Below are 20,280 nucleotides of genomic sequence, written 5' to 3' on the forward strand. Positions count from 1 at the left end.
AGCCTAAGAGGAAAAGGCCAAGGTTTCCAAGGCCAAGGAAGACAAAGTAAATTCCTTTGGTTCCAAATGAGCGAGCTTTCACTTGTACTCCCTCCGTTTCTAAATATAAGTTTTTAAAAGGTTTCACTAGGAGACTATACACGGATGTATATACACATAGATTTACTCATTTTGCTCCATATATAGTCCCCTAGTGAAATCTCTAAAAAGACTTATACTCCCTCCGTCCGTAATTACTTGTCGCAAAAAATAGATTAAAATGGATATATCTAGAACTAAAATACATCTAGATACATCCATTCATCCGACAAATATTTTTGGATGGAGGGAGTACTTAGGAACGAAGGGAGTAGAAGTGAGGCTAGAAAAATATATATTCATGGATGCTTTTGTCCTGTCAGCCCAATAAACTGTTGTAATATGGCAATGCTACATGAGTCATGTTTTAGTGATACAGTACACAAAGTCTTTGGGACACTTGTGTATACTTTAGTATGGTACTGGAATTCTCTCTTTTATGGGCATCATCATGCTCCCTTGGGTCAACCCTTTGATATTTTTTTCTGTTTGCATTGCCAACAATCAGGCTATATCTGCAGCACTTGGTTCTGTCAGATACTCCGAACCAAACACTCTAATCATAACTTTTGCATAACTTGTAAATTATGCAAGGCATGTAGACTCACTTATACGGACATACTCATCCACAAGATCACCGGAAATTTTGTATGTCAACATCCGAATAGCTGCAGTATATTTCTGATAAGTGGAGAAGCCAACCCTAGCGAGGACATCATTCTTGCATCTAAAGTAATCATCATAGTCCACCATTCCCTTCCGAATACAATTGAACACATGTCTCATCATCTGAAAGCGTTCGTCGGAAAAGCTTGGCATTAAAGAATAAGGACGTGCACAGGAAATAATCGATATAGAATAGGCAATGGTCGCTCTCTTTGTTACATTCAACGCCGGAGCGTGGCCCGGGATCGACCCCCTAAACATTGGTCGCATCCTAGAAATATGCTCATTGACCGCCATAGTAGCAACCACAAAATCCTCATCGTCCGATGAACATATGATGTTATTGTAGAAGAACTCATCCAAGCTATCAACAATGGGCAAAAGGTCGAACACCTTACGAGTGTGGTCAAGTTGCTACTGATGAAGGGCAGCAGGCCTGTCAAAACTTGCGCCCTTTGACAACCCTTGGCAGGTGTGCCTTCTCGTGCTCTGACAAGTAGCAGCTACAGCCTCAATGGATGCAATGCCGGTGGTGAAGTTGGTGGATGAGGCGATAGCACCTAGATGTGGTCGCCGGAATTGGATGCGGCAAGGTCAGGGTGTATATTGTGGAAGGGGATGGGCAAGAATGGCCGTTGTGCCATGACGGGCAAAGGGCGAGGACAAGCGAGGGCGTCGCGCTTGCCGACGCAATCCTAAGGCCAAATCTGTACAGCAAACCCCCCCCCCCCCCCCCCCCCCCAAAAAAAAAACAGACACCCATCCATTTGCGTTAGCGACGCATTGACCGCGTTTTTGTTCATGCGGACTCAAACGGACGGACAAAATGGATCGTCTGCGTTGGAGTTAGCCTTAGCCCTGCAACATTCTTCTATTAAAAGGAGAGAATTTTTCCTTTACAAATTTGAAAGAAAGGGTCGCCGATATACAGCCGAAATACAAGAGTTTAATATATGTATATCCTTGCCGGTCTGCAGGATCAACGGGCTAGATTTTTACAAGTTTTATACAGAGAAACGGTTCCACCTCTGAAGGCACTGGGAGGTTGGGAGTGAAGCATTCACCAGGTTCGTTTCAGGCTCTCAGCTCTCAGCGTACTCGCAGTCGAGCAAGCGAGTGAGGATCTCCTGGCAGCTCGGCCGATCTTGGGGCTCTGCCCAGCAATCTGCAGTAAACAAAAACAATTGTCCCTAAGCTGGAACTAAAGACCAGAATAAGCTGAAAAACATTGACTCAAAGTGATTCCAGACTTTGTTCCACCGGAAACCTGGAATATAAAAACATCGCTTCAGAAAGCATCATTACCTGCAATTAACTTGCCAAGAGGCCCTTCTGGAATTTCAAGCCCCGACCCTTCAGTAACTGCATACACCACCTGTAAAACGCCAATTCTCAAGTTCAGCCAACAACACTTGGGGCAAAATAACTGCTTTGCCTACTAACATGTATAAGAACCATCAAGAAATAGGGATGCACCAGACGGATTAATGATCAAAACCGTAGAGATCAGAATACCGCGTATGCTTCAGTTAAGAGAATCTCTAGATGATTCGGTTATATTGCAGACGTTTTGATGAAAGTGGATGAATGCTTACTTGAACTGGGGCGATCCCATCCCATGGGCGTCTCAATGTGCAGAGCTCCCACATTATCACACCAAGGCTGAAAATGTCACATTTTTCTGAGAAGGGTTCGTTCCTTATGAGCTCAGGGGCCATCCATTCTGGTGTGCCAGCAGAGGAGTTATCAGTCATAGGACTATCTGTCATCGCTCGAGAGAGGCCAAAGTCACATATCTTGACAGTCCAATACTTGTTCACCAGACAGTTGGCACTTTTCAGGTCCCTGTGAACTATCTTCATGCGGTGTATGCACATCAATCCCCTTTCACAAAATAATTCCTTTTAGATGGGCAATTAATGTTAAAAGGTGGTAGCAGCTGGGACAAGATTGAGGATTTAAGCTCTAAATGATAAGAGGATCACATCAAATGGATAGGGTATTTTCTTAGAAGTTCCAGGACATCAAATAACAGCCAACAGGTATGTATAGAGTAACATGTTTATGTACAGGGAAACAGCAAACCTGCATATATCACGAATAATTTTCAGCCTCCTGCGCCAGCTGAGTTTCTTTTTCTGACCACTCATATGGATAAGATAGTACAGTGATCCCATTTCCATATATTCAGTAACCATTGACAGGTGCGGAGGTACCATGCATGCCCCAAGAAACAATATTACTACAGAACAGAAAACAAAAGTTCGTTTAAGAGCCCTGTACCTAACATATGGCAGTTGAGGTCTAGAGTGGAGATACTGAGATTGTAGTTTCATACAATAATTTGCATTTGTCAAAATGAACTCTTACCATTTGGATGCCGCAGCCGGCTGAAAAGGAATAGTAAAATTATTAATGCATTCATGCAGATAATGAAAAACAGAGATTGTCCACATTAGTGAATTAAGAGTGGCTCGGGTACCTCAGGATGTATATCTCATTGCAAAAATCTTCCATGTTTTCAGTCGTGAGATCCTGCTCCAGAAATACTTTGATGGCAACATCAGTGCCATTCCATATACCACGGAAAACCTCTCCAAAGAATCCTGGTGAGACATTTCGAAAAAGGTGAGCTCTGAACTTTTGCCAGGCTAAAAAAATGCCGACAAATAGAAACACAAAGAAAAACAGACCATTTCAAGCTAGAGCTTTCAATATGAAACAGAAGACTGCACTATGATGACTATCAAATGGTCTAAACAAGTCTCCATGTTTATTAGCATGTCTACTCTCATTGTTTCTAACTATCAGAGCAGAATAGACGCCATTTAATGCCCTCAATAAAGATAGCATGAACAAAATGGTAACATCGTTAAATTCTTAGAAAATAACGCCGTTCAGTTACACAGTTCTACCTGAATATTTGATTTATTTCAATAAATTTTCAGTAAAGAATAATAAGATTTTATGAATAGCTTTGCCGAAGTTGTGTAAGACTTAGGATACAATTGAATCTGATTCATTCGATTGTCAAAAGCACTGGTGATAGGTACGAGTAGATAAGACATAAAAAATCACTTTTTGTCGATCGTTTGATTCTGAATGCATACTACAAACATATCATACCATGATAAAAGCAGCAGACACTTATCATTGCAAAGAACACAAGCATAACAACAAAAGAATGGGAGAGGTTTATTTCAAAACACATGCATCAAGTCGACAATAGTAAATTTGCGTGAGGAAGTTCAAGATGACTTGCCTATTCCAACCCGTGTACCAATTGTAAGCTCAGAGAAATCTATGTTCCACTCTTGGAAAGGCGATAAAGGCTTATTAAAAGGGGAGCTTTGCAAAACCTTGTTCCATGCGAATACCATCTTCTCTTCGCTTATAAAATCACAATTATTGTTTGTTTCAGAAATTTCACCCCCATAGTCATGAGGAGAAGTAGGCAATGACATAGCCTTCTGAGTAGAACCAGCTCGGTTTCTCAAGCCATTGTTCGTCCCAGATTTATCATCCTAAGAATGAAATGAAATTAGGATCCCAAACTAATGAAATTCACAAGGGAATTACACACACAGGAGACCAAAAAGGCAACATATATAACATAAAGCAATGAAACAAGAATGTACATTATTTGGGCAGTCATTTGCATTGGTTTTATCCTCCCCAATAAATGAACATGAACCATCATTAACATGATCCCTTTGGAGGCGATTCTGCTTTAGTGTTTCATTCATAGCCCGAACTGCCCTGTCAAGTTTAAGATTTAAACAGTGAATACCGGATGCTCGATGAGCATATCTAACAAAATACAGACACATGCTCTAGGATATCTAGCATCTAGTATACATGGCCATGAGCAAATTGTTCAATGACACTTGAATCCTGCTATACTGCATTGAAGGCAATAAGCAAGCACACCTACACAACTTCTAATATGATCATGGAAACTCCAACCCCATCATATAGTTCAAAACAAGAATTACCTCACAATGTCATCTCCAATCTCAGGTGTGATGCTAATGCTTCTTCGTCTTATTCTTCGAGGGTTAGGTGTACTAGTGGCCCCCTGATCATCTGATCTGCAAGTGTAATGATTTATTAAAAAATGGGGTTGCTATCTGAATTACTTTCACAATTATGAAAAGAAGCTTCAGAAAAGAATAACAAAACTGACACTGGAGGAGTTCTTGGTCTTTACAAGGGTTAAGGATGCAAATTAATTTGGCTTCTCAAAAACTATCGAGGATCCTGAGTCCAAAATCATGGACATGGACATATGGATGGAGATCAAAAATTCAGAAATGTAAGAGAAACATATTCAAACTAGTTTCCATTATGAAGAGCAACACAAAGGTATATTTACGATTGGGGATAAGGGTAGTGGTTAACTAAAAAAAGGTAGATTTCACCATCTATCGTGTGCAACACTTGTATTGGTTCCCCCTTTTCTTTTAGAGAGCTTGCATTTACCTCCTAGATACATATATATCAAATCGTATGGTTTCTACTAGCAGTGACTAAGAGAAAGAACATAATGGAATAACAAGCCAGCAGTTTGTATTTATGGCAGTAGGCTGTCAAGCTGACCAACTGAAACACATTGGTCAAACGATATACCATGGAAAATAGTTACGACAGGAAACAAAATGCAACACCACACCCATAAGAAAACACTGGCAAACCTTAATGTAACTCTATCGGTGTATTCTTGAAATGATTGCCGGTCACCACCAAGTATAGATCTTCCCTTTGCCCTCATTAATGGATGCTCAGGACTACATCAGGGGGAAAACGACAAAGTTATCCTGTGAGAACATATATACCACCAGAAACTGGGAGGAAGACACAATGAAACAATAGATCGATGCTCATAGTTCCTATCATGTAAGAGAATAATCACTACTAGGTAAACATTTGGTAACACAGAAAAGCATGCAAACTATGAACATGCAAGTAGTATGGTAATATTTGTGATAACTGATAAGCTTTGGTGAATACAAAATAGGATGATTTTAGGAAAGGTGTGTATGAGTGCATCTGCAAATCAAACAAAAGGAGCATGTAATTAGTTAAAATGGAATTCCCCAAGCCTATAAACAATGCATAGAACCTAAAAATCAGTGCATTAAACCCCCGGTAAAAATACCATAGTAGCTCTCAGCAATAAGGTTGTAGGATAAGAACTATGAACAGTAATACAAGGGATTACAAAATTTTACTAAAGCAGTTAATGCCTAGAATCGAGTGGAAACCTTGAACTAGCACCACGAGGTTCCTCAGCAACTCCTCTCCTCTGGCTTCGCCTCCAGAAGGCATTTGCGATGTTTGGCTCACTACATGATGTGCTGATTTAAACGACCAACAATTTCTTAGAAAATGCAATGGAAAAGGCAATAAAACTCAAACCTAGTGACACAACACAAGTATGAGATTATTACATAAAATTCTGACAAAACAAACAAGACATTTCAGCAATAGCAATTTTCATTCCATAAGAGAGAAGGAGGATCCATCTTAAAGGTGAAGGACCAGGAATCAATGTTCGGGTAGATGTCAAAGATCTTTGCCACTCTTGAGGGCATGCCTGCCTAGGCATCACACCAAAATATGCTCCCAACCCCCTTGGCAAGGAGCGTGATGCGGCATGTGGTTCCACATCCCGCAAGGGGTGGTGGGCCGAAGATTGGGCAACCGGCGACCGTGCCGGGCACAACACGTCATGAGCGGCCTTTTTAATAGGTTACGAGCTTTAATGCAGATCAAAGGTGGGTATTCAAACTAGTGCTTAATTGGTAATGTGATGAATTCCAGCTTTGCAACACCACTCGGCTCACCGCTCTGCCATGGCCTCCTTCACCCGACTGACTCCCGACTTATCTTTGTCACATCAATCTACTTCCTGCATTGACAGACATGTTCCAGAATGTACAAAATTCTCCACCTCCCGCAGCGAGACATGTGTCCGGCAGCTTGCCTCACGCCCCTTCCACAGACCCTCTCGATGTAACATGGGCTCGTCCAAGCCAAGAAGCCACTGCGGCTATATGATGGATGTTGAGGACTTGAGATGATCCTAGAGTATGATGTGAGTATGGGGTTGGAATGCTAACTTACTTTAAAATTCTGCATGCAGATATGGAAAAATCCACTGCATGCATGTGTACATTGATTTGTGTAGCATAGTACGTACTTTGCAATAACAATGATTATTATCCTTGCAATAATACTTGTTGAAGTGTACATGTGTAGTACCTAGCTTTTTCCATCAGTTCGTACTTTTGGTTGTGTTGGCTAGTGCATGAAGCTTAACATGGTATCAATGCCTAAGGTCTTGAGTTCAAGTCCTGACTTCGCAATTAATCCAAAAAATGCTGCTAACCCCCTCTGTATCCACGTATAGCCCTCTTGAGCCATACCTCTGAGTCTATTCACGTGTTGACTTCCGCATCACACATGAGAGGGGGTGTTGAAGTGTATATGTGGATTACCTAGCCTTTTCCATCAGTTCAGACTTTTGGTTGTGAAGCTTAACAATACTGATAACCAGAGAAAAATATGGAACTATGCTTTGTAATTGTAAGTGACTGCAATTTGAAAGCCATATCCCCAAAGGGGTGTACACTAAAGCAAAATTTACCAATCAACGGATAGTGACTAATATTATATTAGGTGATACCTTAATTTCCCCTCTGAAAATGTTCTCGATCTCAACATTGTATTACGCAATGAACGTCCAGATAGATTTGATGAAGCTTCGGTTCTGTACTGAGATAGAGATGGAATGTTTTTATCTTGCTCAAATATGAACTCTAGAAAGCTAGAAAATAATAATAGAAGGATTGGACACACAAAAAAAAGGAAAGAACCGATACAGCTGGTAGGTGCCTTTTTCTCCATATATGATATACCTGAGCATGTAACCTATTCTTCTACTAGATCTCTTTGCCTTTCTAATGGTAATTTCAAGATTAAAAGTATTGGATATCCTGCTCGTAGACATGATATAAGCAGGCAGCCAAAACCGCAATATTTATATCAGCCAATACAGACGCTATTTAGAACTATAGCACAACAACTATACAATTAAAATATCCATGACTGATTTTCTTCTGTACAATTTCTTTATTTGGTTAATGTTGTCAGATATAAACTTCCGATGCCAATTTCACAAATATCTGTATTTTTTTCATGCAAATAACCTATCTCAGCTTCTATTGCGGCCAGTGTGAAGATTCACTGTTGTAGCCACCATACAATCAATAATGTTCCAACCAACCAACCTAAACCAGCAAGGGGCATACATCACCATCTGTCTTACAAAATTATTGGTTTCAACAATCATATGCTAGAATAATTATCAATCTTACAGTTCTACTACATGATTATGTTTAAAAGTCACTAATACCCTGCCCAACAACACAAGCTATGATTTTTTTATCTATAAATAATCATAAGGCCATGCTATATGTTCAAAGGTTCACGGTATAAGTTCATCCATAAAGGGTGTGAGCCACTCAATATGCCAACTAAATTTGTCGAGTGAGTGAACTATGAACTCTCTATGACGATACTCATGGTGATATGAAAAAAATAACAAAGGCCTGAATTGCATAACTAAGAGGAGAAATTTCATGCATAAGCATACCCTTCAGCTTCAACTTTATCAGATAATCCATATAGAGGGCTGTTGGGCTCCAGGGGAGAATCACACGAGTCATTTTCAGCTGAATCGCTCTCACCCGCAGCAGAGATATGTGATATAAAGATGGCCTTGGCTGAAAAAGGAATCAACTGGCCGGGAAATCGCATAAGGTCAACAAGTAGCTCCATAGAATTCAGCGGAACTACCACAGACATATGTTTGTAGGAGTCCACAAATCCAACTGCACCGTCATCAGGTAGACCCTATGAAGGACAGAATATTATTCGATGCACAAAGAAATATCTGAAATATACAAAAGATTGAAAAGGGATGTCAACATACCACAACGAGTTTACTCTCAAGGCCAACAGCATCGGCAAGAACTTTAAATAGGATAGCTCGGGGTCGGCATGATCCATGCCTTATCTGCCCAAGAAGTTGTGGTCCTCTATTTCCGAAGAAGTGAATATCTTCGGTTGAAGCTCTTCCTGGGCTTGCATCAGAGTTTTGGCCCTTGAAGCAGTCAAAAACCTGTTCGAGAATAACTTGCCAAGTTTTATTTGATACATCAAGCAACAAGTTAATTTTTTCTTACTTAATTCAACAAGAACAATTTGATGTAACCAAAGAAAGGACTAACTAAAATATCAGAGTCGCCAGTTCTACTCTAACCGAAAGTTTTTTTAACCAAATTTGGTTTTACATTTATTAAGCATCAAAAGTACCCTAAGATCATACCATAGCAGTGATCAACCAAGCCCCCGATGAGGAATTGCACATGTGAAAAATAAACAGTTGTACCCGGTTATAATTTCTAGAACTTACCAAACCTGCTATCTTCTTTATCACTAGAGCTGGATTGTTCAATCCTTTCACAAGTGCGCCACTAAGCTGCTTCAACATGAAAATCTTCTTATCCTTTTCAGCATCTACGACAATTATTTCAGGCTTAAGCCCATCTGCTTCAAGACTTTGAAGGTCGTTTAGTGATGGTATTGTTGGGAAAATCTCCTTCAGCTTTTTATCCTGTATGAGAGCGTCACAGGTGGAAAAAACATAACCACAAAGAACTGAAACAAAAGCAGAGCATCCTCTAAATCATTCGGGACTTAATAAGCAGTTCGAGAAGAGAAGTAGAAATTGTTGCGAAATAATAAATCCAAATTCTAGTACTTTTCCAATGATCCATAATTTTTGTGACCTAGGAACTTGATTCCTAATTTTCCGAGAAAACAACTTCATTCCTCATTGAAAAAAACACATTGGGAAGGTTGACATGCTTCATGTGCTACAAAACTGTGACACTTTCTGAACCATATGAAATGTAATTGTCTACAACAATGCTGCCCTTCAAATATATAGGTTGTTCCATTTTTCAGATTTATCGTTACTACACTGAAATAATACAAAGCCACCAAAAGAACTATCCATCAAGACCCGCACAACACAAGAAGGAAGATATGGGCAGGATAACATGTGTTGTCTTACATAGAGTCCTGGAAACAGCAGCAGGCCAAGGACAACCAAAAAAAATCAAATTAAGTCCACGTCCATGGTTACCAGTTTAGATGGAGCATTAAGCATCTTCTTCAGAAAGTGAGTGCTTGACATGAATTTGGGAGCATCTAACTCAAAAGCCACATGACGTGCACAAATAATCTAGTGTAGTTCTTCTACAAGGACCATGTCTCCAAAGAACAGAACATGTTTACTGAGGGAGGGGGAGATCCTCACCGGGATGATCGAATAGAAACCATTTGGAATAAACCCTGAATAAGTTCCAGTTGACCACAGTAACTGAGAAGCCTTCCAGGATGAGGACTTTGAATTTGACAGATTGAATCGGGATTCTTTTTCAGCCAAAACTTCTTGTTCCCTTGCTAAGGCAACAGATTCTATCTTCTCCAAAAAGTCTGGCGGCCACCAACTAGGTTCACATGAAGTAGCTTCAGATCGCCCAGAACTAGTTGGTGTTTCATCCATTTCTAGATAGTGTAGTCCCTCATTCCGAACCCATGGGAACCATCTTTTGCATGCTAACAAAACATACAAGAAAACTTTGTATTCGATATGACCACTGATCAGTCTGGCTGATATCTGCAAAATAAAGAAGAAACTTAATACAGATCTCAAGAAAAAGCATAAACCACTCAGAGAAAGTTTAGTGGAGAGCAGAGCTTTCTTAAATCTAATTATCTGCACGGGGATTCTTTCACCCCACCTGCAGTACCACCAAACTGATTGCCAGCTCTGCATCAGAACCAACTACTTTTGACTTATCAGCAAGTCAGGATTTGCTTAATCTCAACCCGTCTATACACCTTGTCTACTACTAAAGCTGATGGTGAGAACACATCGTCTTTTTAACAACAAAACGCATGATTGATTAACAGACTATTTAAAAGTACAGTGATAGGTGCAAACGTGAGAGAAACAATTGACTACTTGTTACTTTACAAAATTCAGAAAAACTTGATGGAAACATCCAACTGAAAAGAGTGAGGACATGTGAACTGCGTGAGGCTTTGGCTTTGCCCAGGGCAAAGGGCAACCTTTGTGATTGGTAAAGCTCAGCTAGTGGTGTACAACGAAGGATTAGTAGCTAAATAGAAGTGAATCACGTCTCATCAGCTGACGTGCATCCTGATGGCCATCAGCTTCCCAAAAAGAACCCAACATGAAACATCACATGAAAGTTTGCCATGTCGCATCACAAACTTCCAGGGCAACTTGCATGTTCTATTGCATACAACCAAGCATAGCATGATGTACAATTCCAGTGAACTCACATTTTATCCAACTACTAGTAGATGCTATGACCAGTGGGCGCTGTTCATGCTGGCAGCCAAAACATGTCGGCAATTATCCTAACTGGGTCCACTTACGAGTACAAGGGGGCATACACTGTAACTATATGGTGTAGATCCAGGCTCTTATTTACCAAAAAAATAGCAACTCTGGTAAAAACCTTGGGTAAAAATGGAAAAAAGGTAAAACAGACCAGTACTCTACGCGTCAACATACAGTAACCATAGTACATCCCACAATTCCATAAACGACCATGTAACGGCGTCGGGCTGTAGCTCAGGCCTTTCCTCCGGCGGCTATTTATGACCGAAATGGGAGGAATCATGCGCGCCTGCACCTCGAGTCCGATTCTCTGGGGTCGCAGGACAATAACGGCCCTGAGACTGAGATGCCGCGCGCGCTGAGCAACAGGAACCGAATCATACGGATGGGCGGCGTGCACTGGCGGCGTACCAGCGAGCGAATCCGCACCTGCAGCGAGTATATTTCCCCGGTACGGACGCATTTACACAGATTGCACAGGGCGTGGACCATATATTCGGATTCGATTTCTCGCAGCGCGGCGCAGGCCAGGGCAGACCGGCTAGATCAGAGCGAAACGAATCCAGGCAGGTGAGGGAGGGCCGGCTTACCAGGCAGCAGGAGAAACAGGCCCAGGTGGATCTCCACGCCAATCCAGCAGCGGCCGGCGCAGTGCGGAGGGAGGAGGACGCGGTGGCGGAGAGCCCGAGGCGGCCTGCTTCGCTTCGTCGGAAGGAGGCGTCCGGCGGCTGAGGATTCGGGAGCGTGCGGGCGGCGCGGGGTCGATCGCGGGCGCGGGGGGGTCTGACGGTGCGGACGAGAGAGACAGTGGGAGAGAGGGGCGGTAGGTGTGATGGTATGGTAGGTACTAGGTAGGCGACGATCGAGCGAGCAGCGTGCGGGCGAGGGCCAGGGGGAGGAGGAGGAGAACTGGGAGTTGAGACTTGAGAGCTGAGACCCGGGAACGAGGGAGGGAGCCGACGAGAGAGTGAAAAGTACGGCGGCTCCAGTCCAGGCTGTGGGGGAAGCGTCGGTACGCACTGGCTGGCTTTGTGCGGGGACTGTGGAATGGCAGGGCGGCCAGGAGGGAGAGCCCTGGTGACGGGGGTTTCGTAGCAGCACTTTGCTCTCTTGTGTGCCCGGCCGGCCGGCCCGTACCGTTTTTATTATGCGCATTTGCTTCGAACATTAATATTGGCTCGTTCTTTCGGTGTGTTCTCAGTTTTACGTCTTTCGATTTTGAACATTGACAGTACGGACACGGAGTGGAGTGATCTGGTCACTTGATCTTGAACACTATAAATGTTGCTCCAAGTTGTTTTAACTTCTTTTTTGAATCAAGTGTGTGTGTACACACATGTATTAGTGTGTTTGTTCAGTCATTTCATTCATACATAGTTTATATTAAAATATTCAAAATATTTGTTGTGAACGGTTGTATGGGAGAGAGGTTATTCTGGTGCAGAGAGACGACGTGAACAGCAAATTCGAGTAAACAGTAGAAAAAACATTTTTTATGCATTCACAAAATTTTGCATGCTCCTAGCGCACATGATTGTCTTAGATGACTAGAAAAATAGTTTCTTCACTGTTTATTTTTTAATTTATTGTTTAAATGCAAATGAGTCTGGGCATCATTTTGAATCATCAATGGGGTTTGTAGTTTCGTATAATAACTATTTGTGGATCTATCAGAAAAACCAAGTCTCATGTGGATTAGGGATATCTTAAATATGAATGCGCATATTGATGTCATGTTTAACACTCCTTGCCAGACTAATAGACTTCCGGCGCCGAAAATGAATATCCGAAAGATTTATAGGTTTTGCAAAAAGGAAGATATATATGGATAGATATCTTGCACAAAAGTCATAAATCCGTACACGTGGTTATGGTAGTGTTGCATGCTTGCAATCTGTCGTCCATCGTAACCTTTTGTACAAAGGTGTCTTGTGACCCTATGTCATCATATTGTCCATTTTGGTTCACTCGTCACCGAGATAAAGAGGTCGTGTCAGGATATGCATTAGCGTGTAGTTTTATACCAAATTACGTGTACACTCATCGAGAAAACTGTGTTCTCCACCAGCCACGGATATTGGCTTATTATCGTCTTAAAGGTGATAAAAAAATAAAAAATATGTTATTTGAATATCGTCTTAAAGATGACGTTAGAAGAACAATCATATTGGATCGACCCAAACTTGTTTGTTATACTTTGGGATAATACCGTGTGAAATTAATTGTTATAACACACAGTGTTAACGTGTGTTTTAGTTCCTTAGACCATGAGAGCATCGTAGTCACTTCTTACCGTACGGTGGGCTTTGGGGTTCCTCGAACGTGATCTGTAACACGGTGACCATAACGAGAACTTGTTTATCAGAAAGTTTGACAAGGGACTAGATAACTCGAGAATGGGATTTGCTCCTCCAACGATGAAGATATATTCTTAGGAGCCCCTCGGTGTGACAGCATCCATCATCGTCTCGCCAGACACAGATGACTATGTCAAAGGGATGGCGGAACACTTCAACAAGAAAGAAGAACAAAACCGGTAACGAGTATAATAGTATAATGAGCATGTGTATGACTCAAGAGGATACTGAATCCTATCTCTGGGATTTGAGAGGTGTAGTCATTGAACGCCCAAAGCTTTTGTCTCACTATTGTAATATTAATTACCGAGGCAACCCCACGAGATAGATAGGCCCTTCCGTTGGACAAATGAATCTTTATGCATGATGCATGTCGGTCAAGATGTAATTTGTACACATCCCTCACTTTGGTTCGTAACAAGCACATCTCGATTGGTGACTTCTACCACACAAATTAAGATTATATTTGGTCCCAACACAAATATATGATTGCAAGCATTAAGAACTCATACCCATGCCTATATTTATTATTGTTGTTCTTCTTGAGTTGTTTGATTTCGATCAAGTCAAAAGTTGGAATTGTTTATTTAAAAAAAGTTTGGATGAGACCCTAGCTTAAAGGCATCATCCTCATGTGGGTACTTTCTGCTCCATTTTCGGATCACCAAAGGAAGTAGTCACCGGCGCTCCACTTCAATGCCAGTAGCGAGAGATTGCCTCTGTTGTGGGCCGGTGTCAACGCAGAGCGGCTGCTCTAGAATGCCATGAATATGGACAGCTCGGGACTGGCGGGGACGCACGCGCACGAAGGAGAACGGGTGGGAACGCACGCGAACGAGGGACACACGCGGACAGAGGAACTTGTTGAAATATGGGGTGGTCTTGAGGCCCATCCAATAATTTCTGAAAAATCTCTAAGGGTCCATGTAGGTGTCATGACAAGGGATGGTGAGGAGTTTAGTCCCACCCCGCTAGTGGAGAAGGAGTTGAACCTCCTTATAAGGGATTCTCTTCCACATGTTATTGGAGCTTGAGAAGAGAAATGGCCCTTGTGCACTCCTCCTCCAACGCCCGCCATGCCACGCCTCGTCATGATGCATCGCGAGTTGAGGGAGCAGGCCTTCGAAACCCCGCCTCTCTGGATCATGTACGGAGAGGGGTGATTAGGTTTTTAGGGAGCGATCCTACGCAATTGCTCGCCTCCGTTCAACTTCTTCCACTACGTCTGTGTCGTCATCGTCATCATGTCTCAGCCATCCGAAGCCAATCATCTCGCCGCTGACAAGGTCGAAGGCGGCCAAGGAAGCTGCCGCCGCCACTACCGCGACTACGACCAACTGGCCTATTGGAGGTTATAACATGTCTATCCCGCTCCTGTTTATTTCTGTTTTATCAGTACTAGTTATGTGTATAGATGTTTCTACTATGTGTGTAGTACATGATTATTTGGATCATAATCAACATGTTATTAGTTATATCAATGTCATGTTCATGTTTTACTCATGGATTAATTTAATCAGAAAATTACCTATTTACTCAACAATCCAAAGACCTAGTATGTGTAGGAATTTTTGCAATCATGGTTTTGCTGTTGGACTGAAACCGGATAAGTTTACCGATACATATTTTAAGCATTGGCAGACCAAAACCACCTTATGGCTCATGACAATGAACATGTTCTAGGTCGACTGTGCTACTCCGACATGAACGATCTCCTCTGAACAAGAGAAGGCATTCAGGGAGGCCATTGTCTATTTTCTTAGAGCAGTTCTGAGCATGATCGGAGATAAGTTGGTTGACGCATATTTATATGTGGGGGTTTCCAAGGATTTGTTGGAGGCGCTCGAATCTAAATTCGGGGTCACCGATGCTGGAAGCAAGATGTATGTTATGGAGCAGTTACGCGATTACAAAATGGTCGAGAATTGTTCTGTATTGGAACAAGCTCATGAGATAATATGCATCACTATGGATCTTGAGCTTCTTAAGTGTGAATTATCAAACAAATTTGTCGCGAGGTGTATAATCGCTAAGCTCCCTAATTCTTGGAGGAATTTTGCTACCACTCTAAAACATCAGAGGCGTGAATTCTCAGTAGGGGTGGTCATCGGCCATGTGAGTGTTGAGAAGAACTTGAGAGCAAATGACTCGCATGGAAAATGGGTTGAAAGTCCTTATGTTGCCAATATGGTACATCAGAGGAACTTCAATTCCCACAAGCCCAAGGGAAAGAATTATGTCCAAAAGAATACCAACTTTAATAAGAAGGGTAAGAAGACCTTCAAGAAAAACAAGAAGGGGGATGGTTGCTTCACTTATGGTTCGGAGGAACATTGGGCCAACAAGTTCCCAAACAAGTACAAGAAGTCACGGTAGGACTCCAAGTCTAACAACTTGATTGTGATCAATAATGAGAGTGGTGCATTTGGGTATGGTATTTTATTTACTATATTTTTAGTTTGGTAGTCCACCGATAGTGGGTGGACACAGGTGCAAATATTCATGTGTGTGCTAACATTTCATTGTTTTCTTCTTACCAAGTCTCAGGCCACGGGTCTGTATTGATGGGGAAAGCACGAGTGCTTATGTTTTTGGTGTTGGCATGGTCCATCTGAAGTTTACTTCAGAAAGGATCATGTAGCTGAAGAATGTGCAACATGTCCCCGCCATCAAGAAGAATATCGTTAGTGGCTCTCTTTTGTGTAGAGGAGGGTTTAAGTTGGTCTTCAAGTTTAATAAAGTAGTTGTTACGAAATATGGACTTTTTGTTGGAAAATTTTATGAAAGAGGATGTCTGCTCCGCCTTTCCCTCATGGATTTTTGTAATAAAGTTGTGAACAATATTCATTCAAGTGTTAATGAATCTGAAGTTTGTCATTCACATCTTTGTCACATTAGTTTTAGAGTTATGACATGTCTAGCTAAGTTGAACTTAATCCCGAGTTTCACTTTAGCCAAAGGTTCTAAGTGCCATTCATGTGTGAAAGCAAAGCAACCTTGCAAGCCTCACAAGGATTCGGAGGAGAGACACTTGGCATCATTAGAACTCATACATTCAGATCTATGTGAGATAAATTGTGTGTTGACTAAAGGTGGAAAGAAATATCTCATGACATTGATAGATGATTAAACTAGATATTGCTATGTGTATCTGTTAAATACCAAAGATGAGGTTGTATAACACTTTAAAATCTTAAGGCCGAAGTTGAGAACCAACTTGAAAAGAAAATTAAACGAGTCCGGTCAAATCATGGTGGAGAATACTTCTCGAATGAGTTTGATTCATTTTGTGCGGAACACAACATTATTCATAAGAGGACGCATCTCTATTCACCCAAGTCCAACGGGGTTGTCAAATGTTAAAACCATATGCTAACTAATTTGGTTAATGCCATGTTAGATACATCGGGTTTATCCAAGGCATGGTGGGGGAGGCTATATTGACTTCATGTCATGTCCTGAATAAGGTTCCGACAAAAGATAATGAGGTCACTCTATATGAGCAGTGGTCGAAGAGAAGGATAACACTCTCCTATTTACATACTCGGGGTTGTCTGACGAAAGTCAGTGTGTCAATCCCCAAAAAGTGTAAGCTTGGACCAAAGTCCATGGATTGTGTTAATTTGGGCTATGCTAAGAATAATGTTGGCTATAGATTTCTAGTAGTCAAATCTGAGGTACCTGATGTGAAGGTCGGTACAATTATGGAGGCTAAGGATGCTACGTTCTTTGAGGGTACTTTTCCCATGAGAGATATGCAAATCACTTCTAGACAGAAATCTGAGGAGACTCTTGGGCCTACTGTTCCTATGGAATATTATGAACAAACTCATAATGAAAATCTCGAGGAGGATGACGAGGAAACCCTTGGTAGGGGCAAGAGACAAGAGACAGTGAAGACCTTTAGTGATGATTTTGTTGTGTACCTTGGATGATAATCCCAATTCTATTTCAGAAGTGTATGCATCTCCATATGTTGACTACTGGAAACATGCGGTCCATAGCGACATGGAAAATTACTGAATACCCCTATCGTTGCAAGCCATTGGGATGTAAGTGGGTGTTCAAAAAGAAGCTTAGGCCCGGCGGTACAATTGAAAAGTACAAGTCTAGGCTTGTGGCCAAGGTTTATGCCAAAAAGAAGAAGAAAATTTCTTTGATACTTATTCACCTGTGGCCAAATTCACGAGCATTGAAGTACTACTATCGTTGGCGGACTCACATGGTCTTCTCGTCAACCAGATGGATGTTAAGATTGCTTTCCTAAACGGTGAGCCAAACGAGGAAATTTGTATGCAATAGCCAGATGGCTTTGTTATAGATGGCCGGGAAGGAAAGGTGTATAAGTTGTTGAAATCTTTATATGGCCTAAGAGAATCACCTAACTAATGGCAGAGAAGTTTAATACAACTCTGACATATGTTGGCTTTGTTGTTAATGAAGCTGACAAATGTGTGTACTATCATCATGGTGGGGGCGAAGGAGTTATATTGTGTTTGTATGTTGATGTCATATTGATATTTGGAACCAACCTCAAAGGGATTGAGGAGGTTAAGTCATTTTTATCTCAGAACTTTGAGATGAAGGACCTCGGGGTGGTTGATGTTATATTGAAAATCAAGCTATTGAGAGATGATGAGGGTGGGATAAGCCCGGTCCTAGTGTGTTGATTCCAAAGTTCAAAGGCCCGACAAAATTTCTCAAACATCATATGATCCTAGTGTGTTGATTCAAAAGTTCAAAGGCACGTATAAAGATCAATTGAGATACTCACAAATTATTGGTTCACTAATGTATCTAGCAAGCGCGACGAGGCCTGACATCGCGTTTGCTGTGAGAAAACTAAGCCGTTTTGATGACAATCCTGGTGATGTACATTGGCATGTTGTTGATAGTATTATGCGCTATATGAAAGGCACTATGAACCATTGAGTTCACTATACCGGATACCCATTGATACTTGAAGGGTATAGTGATGTGAACTGGATCTCTAATGCTCATGAGATAAAGGCCACTACTGAGTATATGTTTACTCTTGGAGGTGGTGCTATTTCTTGGAAGTCTTGCAAGCAAATGATATTAACAATATAGACAATGGAAGCAGAATAAACATCATTGGACACATCTGGAGTCGAAGCAGGATGGCTTCGAGATATTTTGATGGACTTGCCAGTGGTTGAGAAGCCGATTCCGGCTATCCTTATGAAGTGTGATAATCAGACAATTATTGTCAGAGTAAAGAGTTCAAAGGACAACATGAAGTCCAACAAACATATAAGAATGAGATTGAAAGATGTCAGACATTTAAGAAACTCCGGAGTGATAGCATTGGATTATATCCAAATGGCTAGAAATCTGACAGATCCCTTTACTAAAGGGATACCACGTGTTGTGATAGATAATGCATCGAGGGAGATGGGTATGAGACCCACATGAGTTGTCATGGTGGTAACACAACCTATGTGATCGGAGATCCCGTGAAGTAGGATCTGGGATAAACAAGCCAATGGTGAACTGTGACGCCCTCGATTTAATCGTACGCTAATCAAACACGCAAATGCATACGATCAAACCCAAGGACTCACGGGGTGATATCACAACACAACTCTAGACACAAATAAAAATAACATCAGCTTCATATTACAAGCCAGGGGCCTCGAGGGCTAGAATACGAAAGCTCGATAAACACACGAGTCAGCGGAAGCAACAAATATCTGAGTACAGACATAAAACAACATGGGGTGCCTTAGAGAAGGCTAGCACAAAAGATACAACGATCGAACGAGGCGAGGCCTCCTGCCTGGGAACCTCCTAACTACTCCTGATCATCAGCGGCCTCCACGTAGTAGTAGGCACCATCGGGGTAGCAGTCGTCGGTGGCGGGGACCTCCATCTCCTGGGCTCCATCATCTGGTCGCAGCAAACGGATCAAGGGGACAAGGGGGGAGCAAAGCAGCGGTGAGTACTCATCCAAAGTACTCGCAAGTCTTACATCAGAACTATTCTAAAATATGCATCAGTATCAAAGAAGGGGGGGTTTATATGTGGACTCACTGCAGCAAAGCGAGAATAGAGAGAGAAGGCCTAGTCCTATCGAAGACTAGCATCTTCAGGGTCTTGCAGCAATAGACGAGAGTAGAACACGGGTAAAACATTAATAGTCATATTGTTACAACAATATTAAAGTGAGGTCACGCCTAAAGATCCTCCCTCGACTCCCTGCGAGGAAGCAATCCCGAGGCAGACTAATTCCAGTTAAGTAACAATTGTAGTTGTAAAAGATCGGGGCACAACTCCAAGTCGTCCTGTAACCGTGGACACGGCTATCCGAATAGTTAATTTTCATCCCTGCAGGGGTGCACCACATGTCCCATCACGCTCGATAACACTCTGGCCGGACATACTTTTCTGGGTCCTGCCCGGCATCGGAATATCGACACGTCGCAGCCCCACCTAAGACTAATCAGAGAGGCCAGCCCGCCGGTCTAAATCCTAAGCACAAAGGGTTCATGGGCCCAGTTCCCCTTCACGCTCCTGCACGTGGCGTGGGCGGCCGACGTCAGTCCTAGCATCCCTTAATCACAAGCACGATGCATCTCGGGACCACTCGGGCGCGCGCCGCTACATTGCTGGCATCTGAAAAGCTTCGGCTGATACCGCGACGCCGAGTACCCA

The 20,280-nt window shown here is 42.1% G+C and overlaps 1 protein-coding gene across 2 annotated transcripts; it reads right to left on the reverse strand.

Annotated features, from left to right (window-relative positions):
- Positions 1–1,584: 1,584 nt before the first annotated feature.
- LOC123444085 (serine/threonine-protein kinase EDR1-like) lies at positions 1,585–12,335 on the reverse strand. 2 transcript variants are annotated; one of them, XM_045120698.1, is made up of 17 exons: positions 11,839–12,335; positions 10,133–10,495; positions 9,224–9,424; positions 8,741–8,929; positions 8,402–8,661; positions 7,433–7,516; positions 6,009–6,089; positions 5,439–5,531; positions 4,740–4,835; positions 4,383–4,503; positions 4,007–4,268; positions 3,227–3,350; positions 3,115–3,134; positions 2,830–2,986; positions 2,340–2,628; positions 2,050–2,119; positions 1,585–1,909 (listed from the first exon to the last, which is right to left on the reverse strand). In XM_045120698.1, the coding sequence occupies exons 2-17, from the start codon at positions 10,379–10,381 to the stop codon at positions 1,827–1,829; spliced, it is 2,379 nt and encodes a 792-aa protein (XP_044976633.1). In that variant the 5' UTR covers positions 10,382–10,495; positions 11,839–12,335; the 3' UTR covers positions 1,585–1,826. The 2 variants fall into 2 exon arrangements, with proteins under 2 accessions (XP_044976633.1, XP_044976632.1); XM_045120697.1 differs by having other exon boundaries at positions 6,009–6,101.
- Positions 12,336–20,280: the final 7,945 nt, after the last annotated feature.

Source organism: Hordeum vulgare, chromosome 3H (assembly GCF_904849725.1).
Source record: "Hordeum vulgare subsp. vulgare chromosome 3H, MorexV3_pseudomolecules_assembly, whole genome shotgun sequence".
Classification (NCBI taxonomy): domain Eukaryota; kingdom Viridiplantae; phylum Streptophyta; class Magnoliopsida; order Poales; family Poaceae; genus Hordeum; species Hordeum vulgare.

Coding starts and splice junctions, on each gene's coding strand:
- LOC123444085 (XM_045120697.1), bottom strand. CDS start 10,381: ATGGATGAAACACCAACTAGTTCTGGGCGATCTGAAGCTACTTCATGT. Junction 4,504..4,739: donor ATTGGAGATGACATTGTGAG/GTAATTCTTGTT, acceptor TAAACTTGACAG/GGCAGTTCGGGCTATGAATG. Junction 3,135..3,226: donor AATGAGATATACATCCTGAG/GTACCCGAGCCA, acceptor ATTCCTTTTCAG/CCGGCTGCGGCATCCAAATG.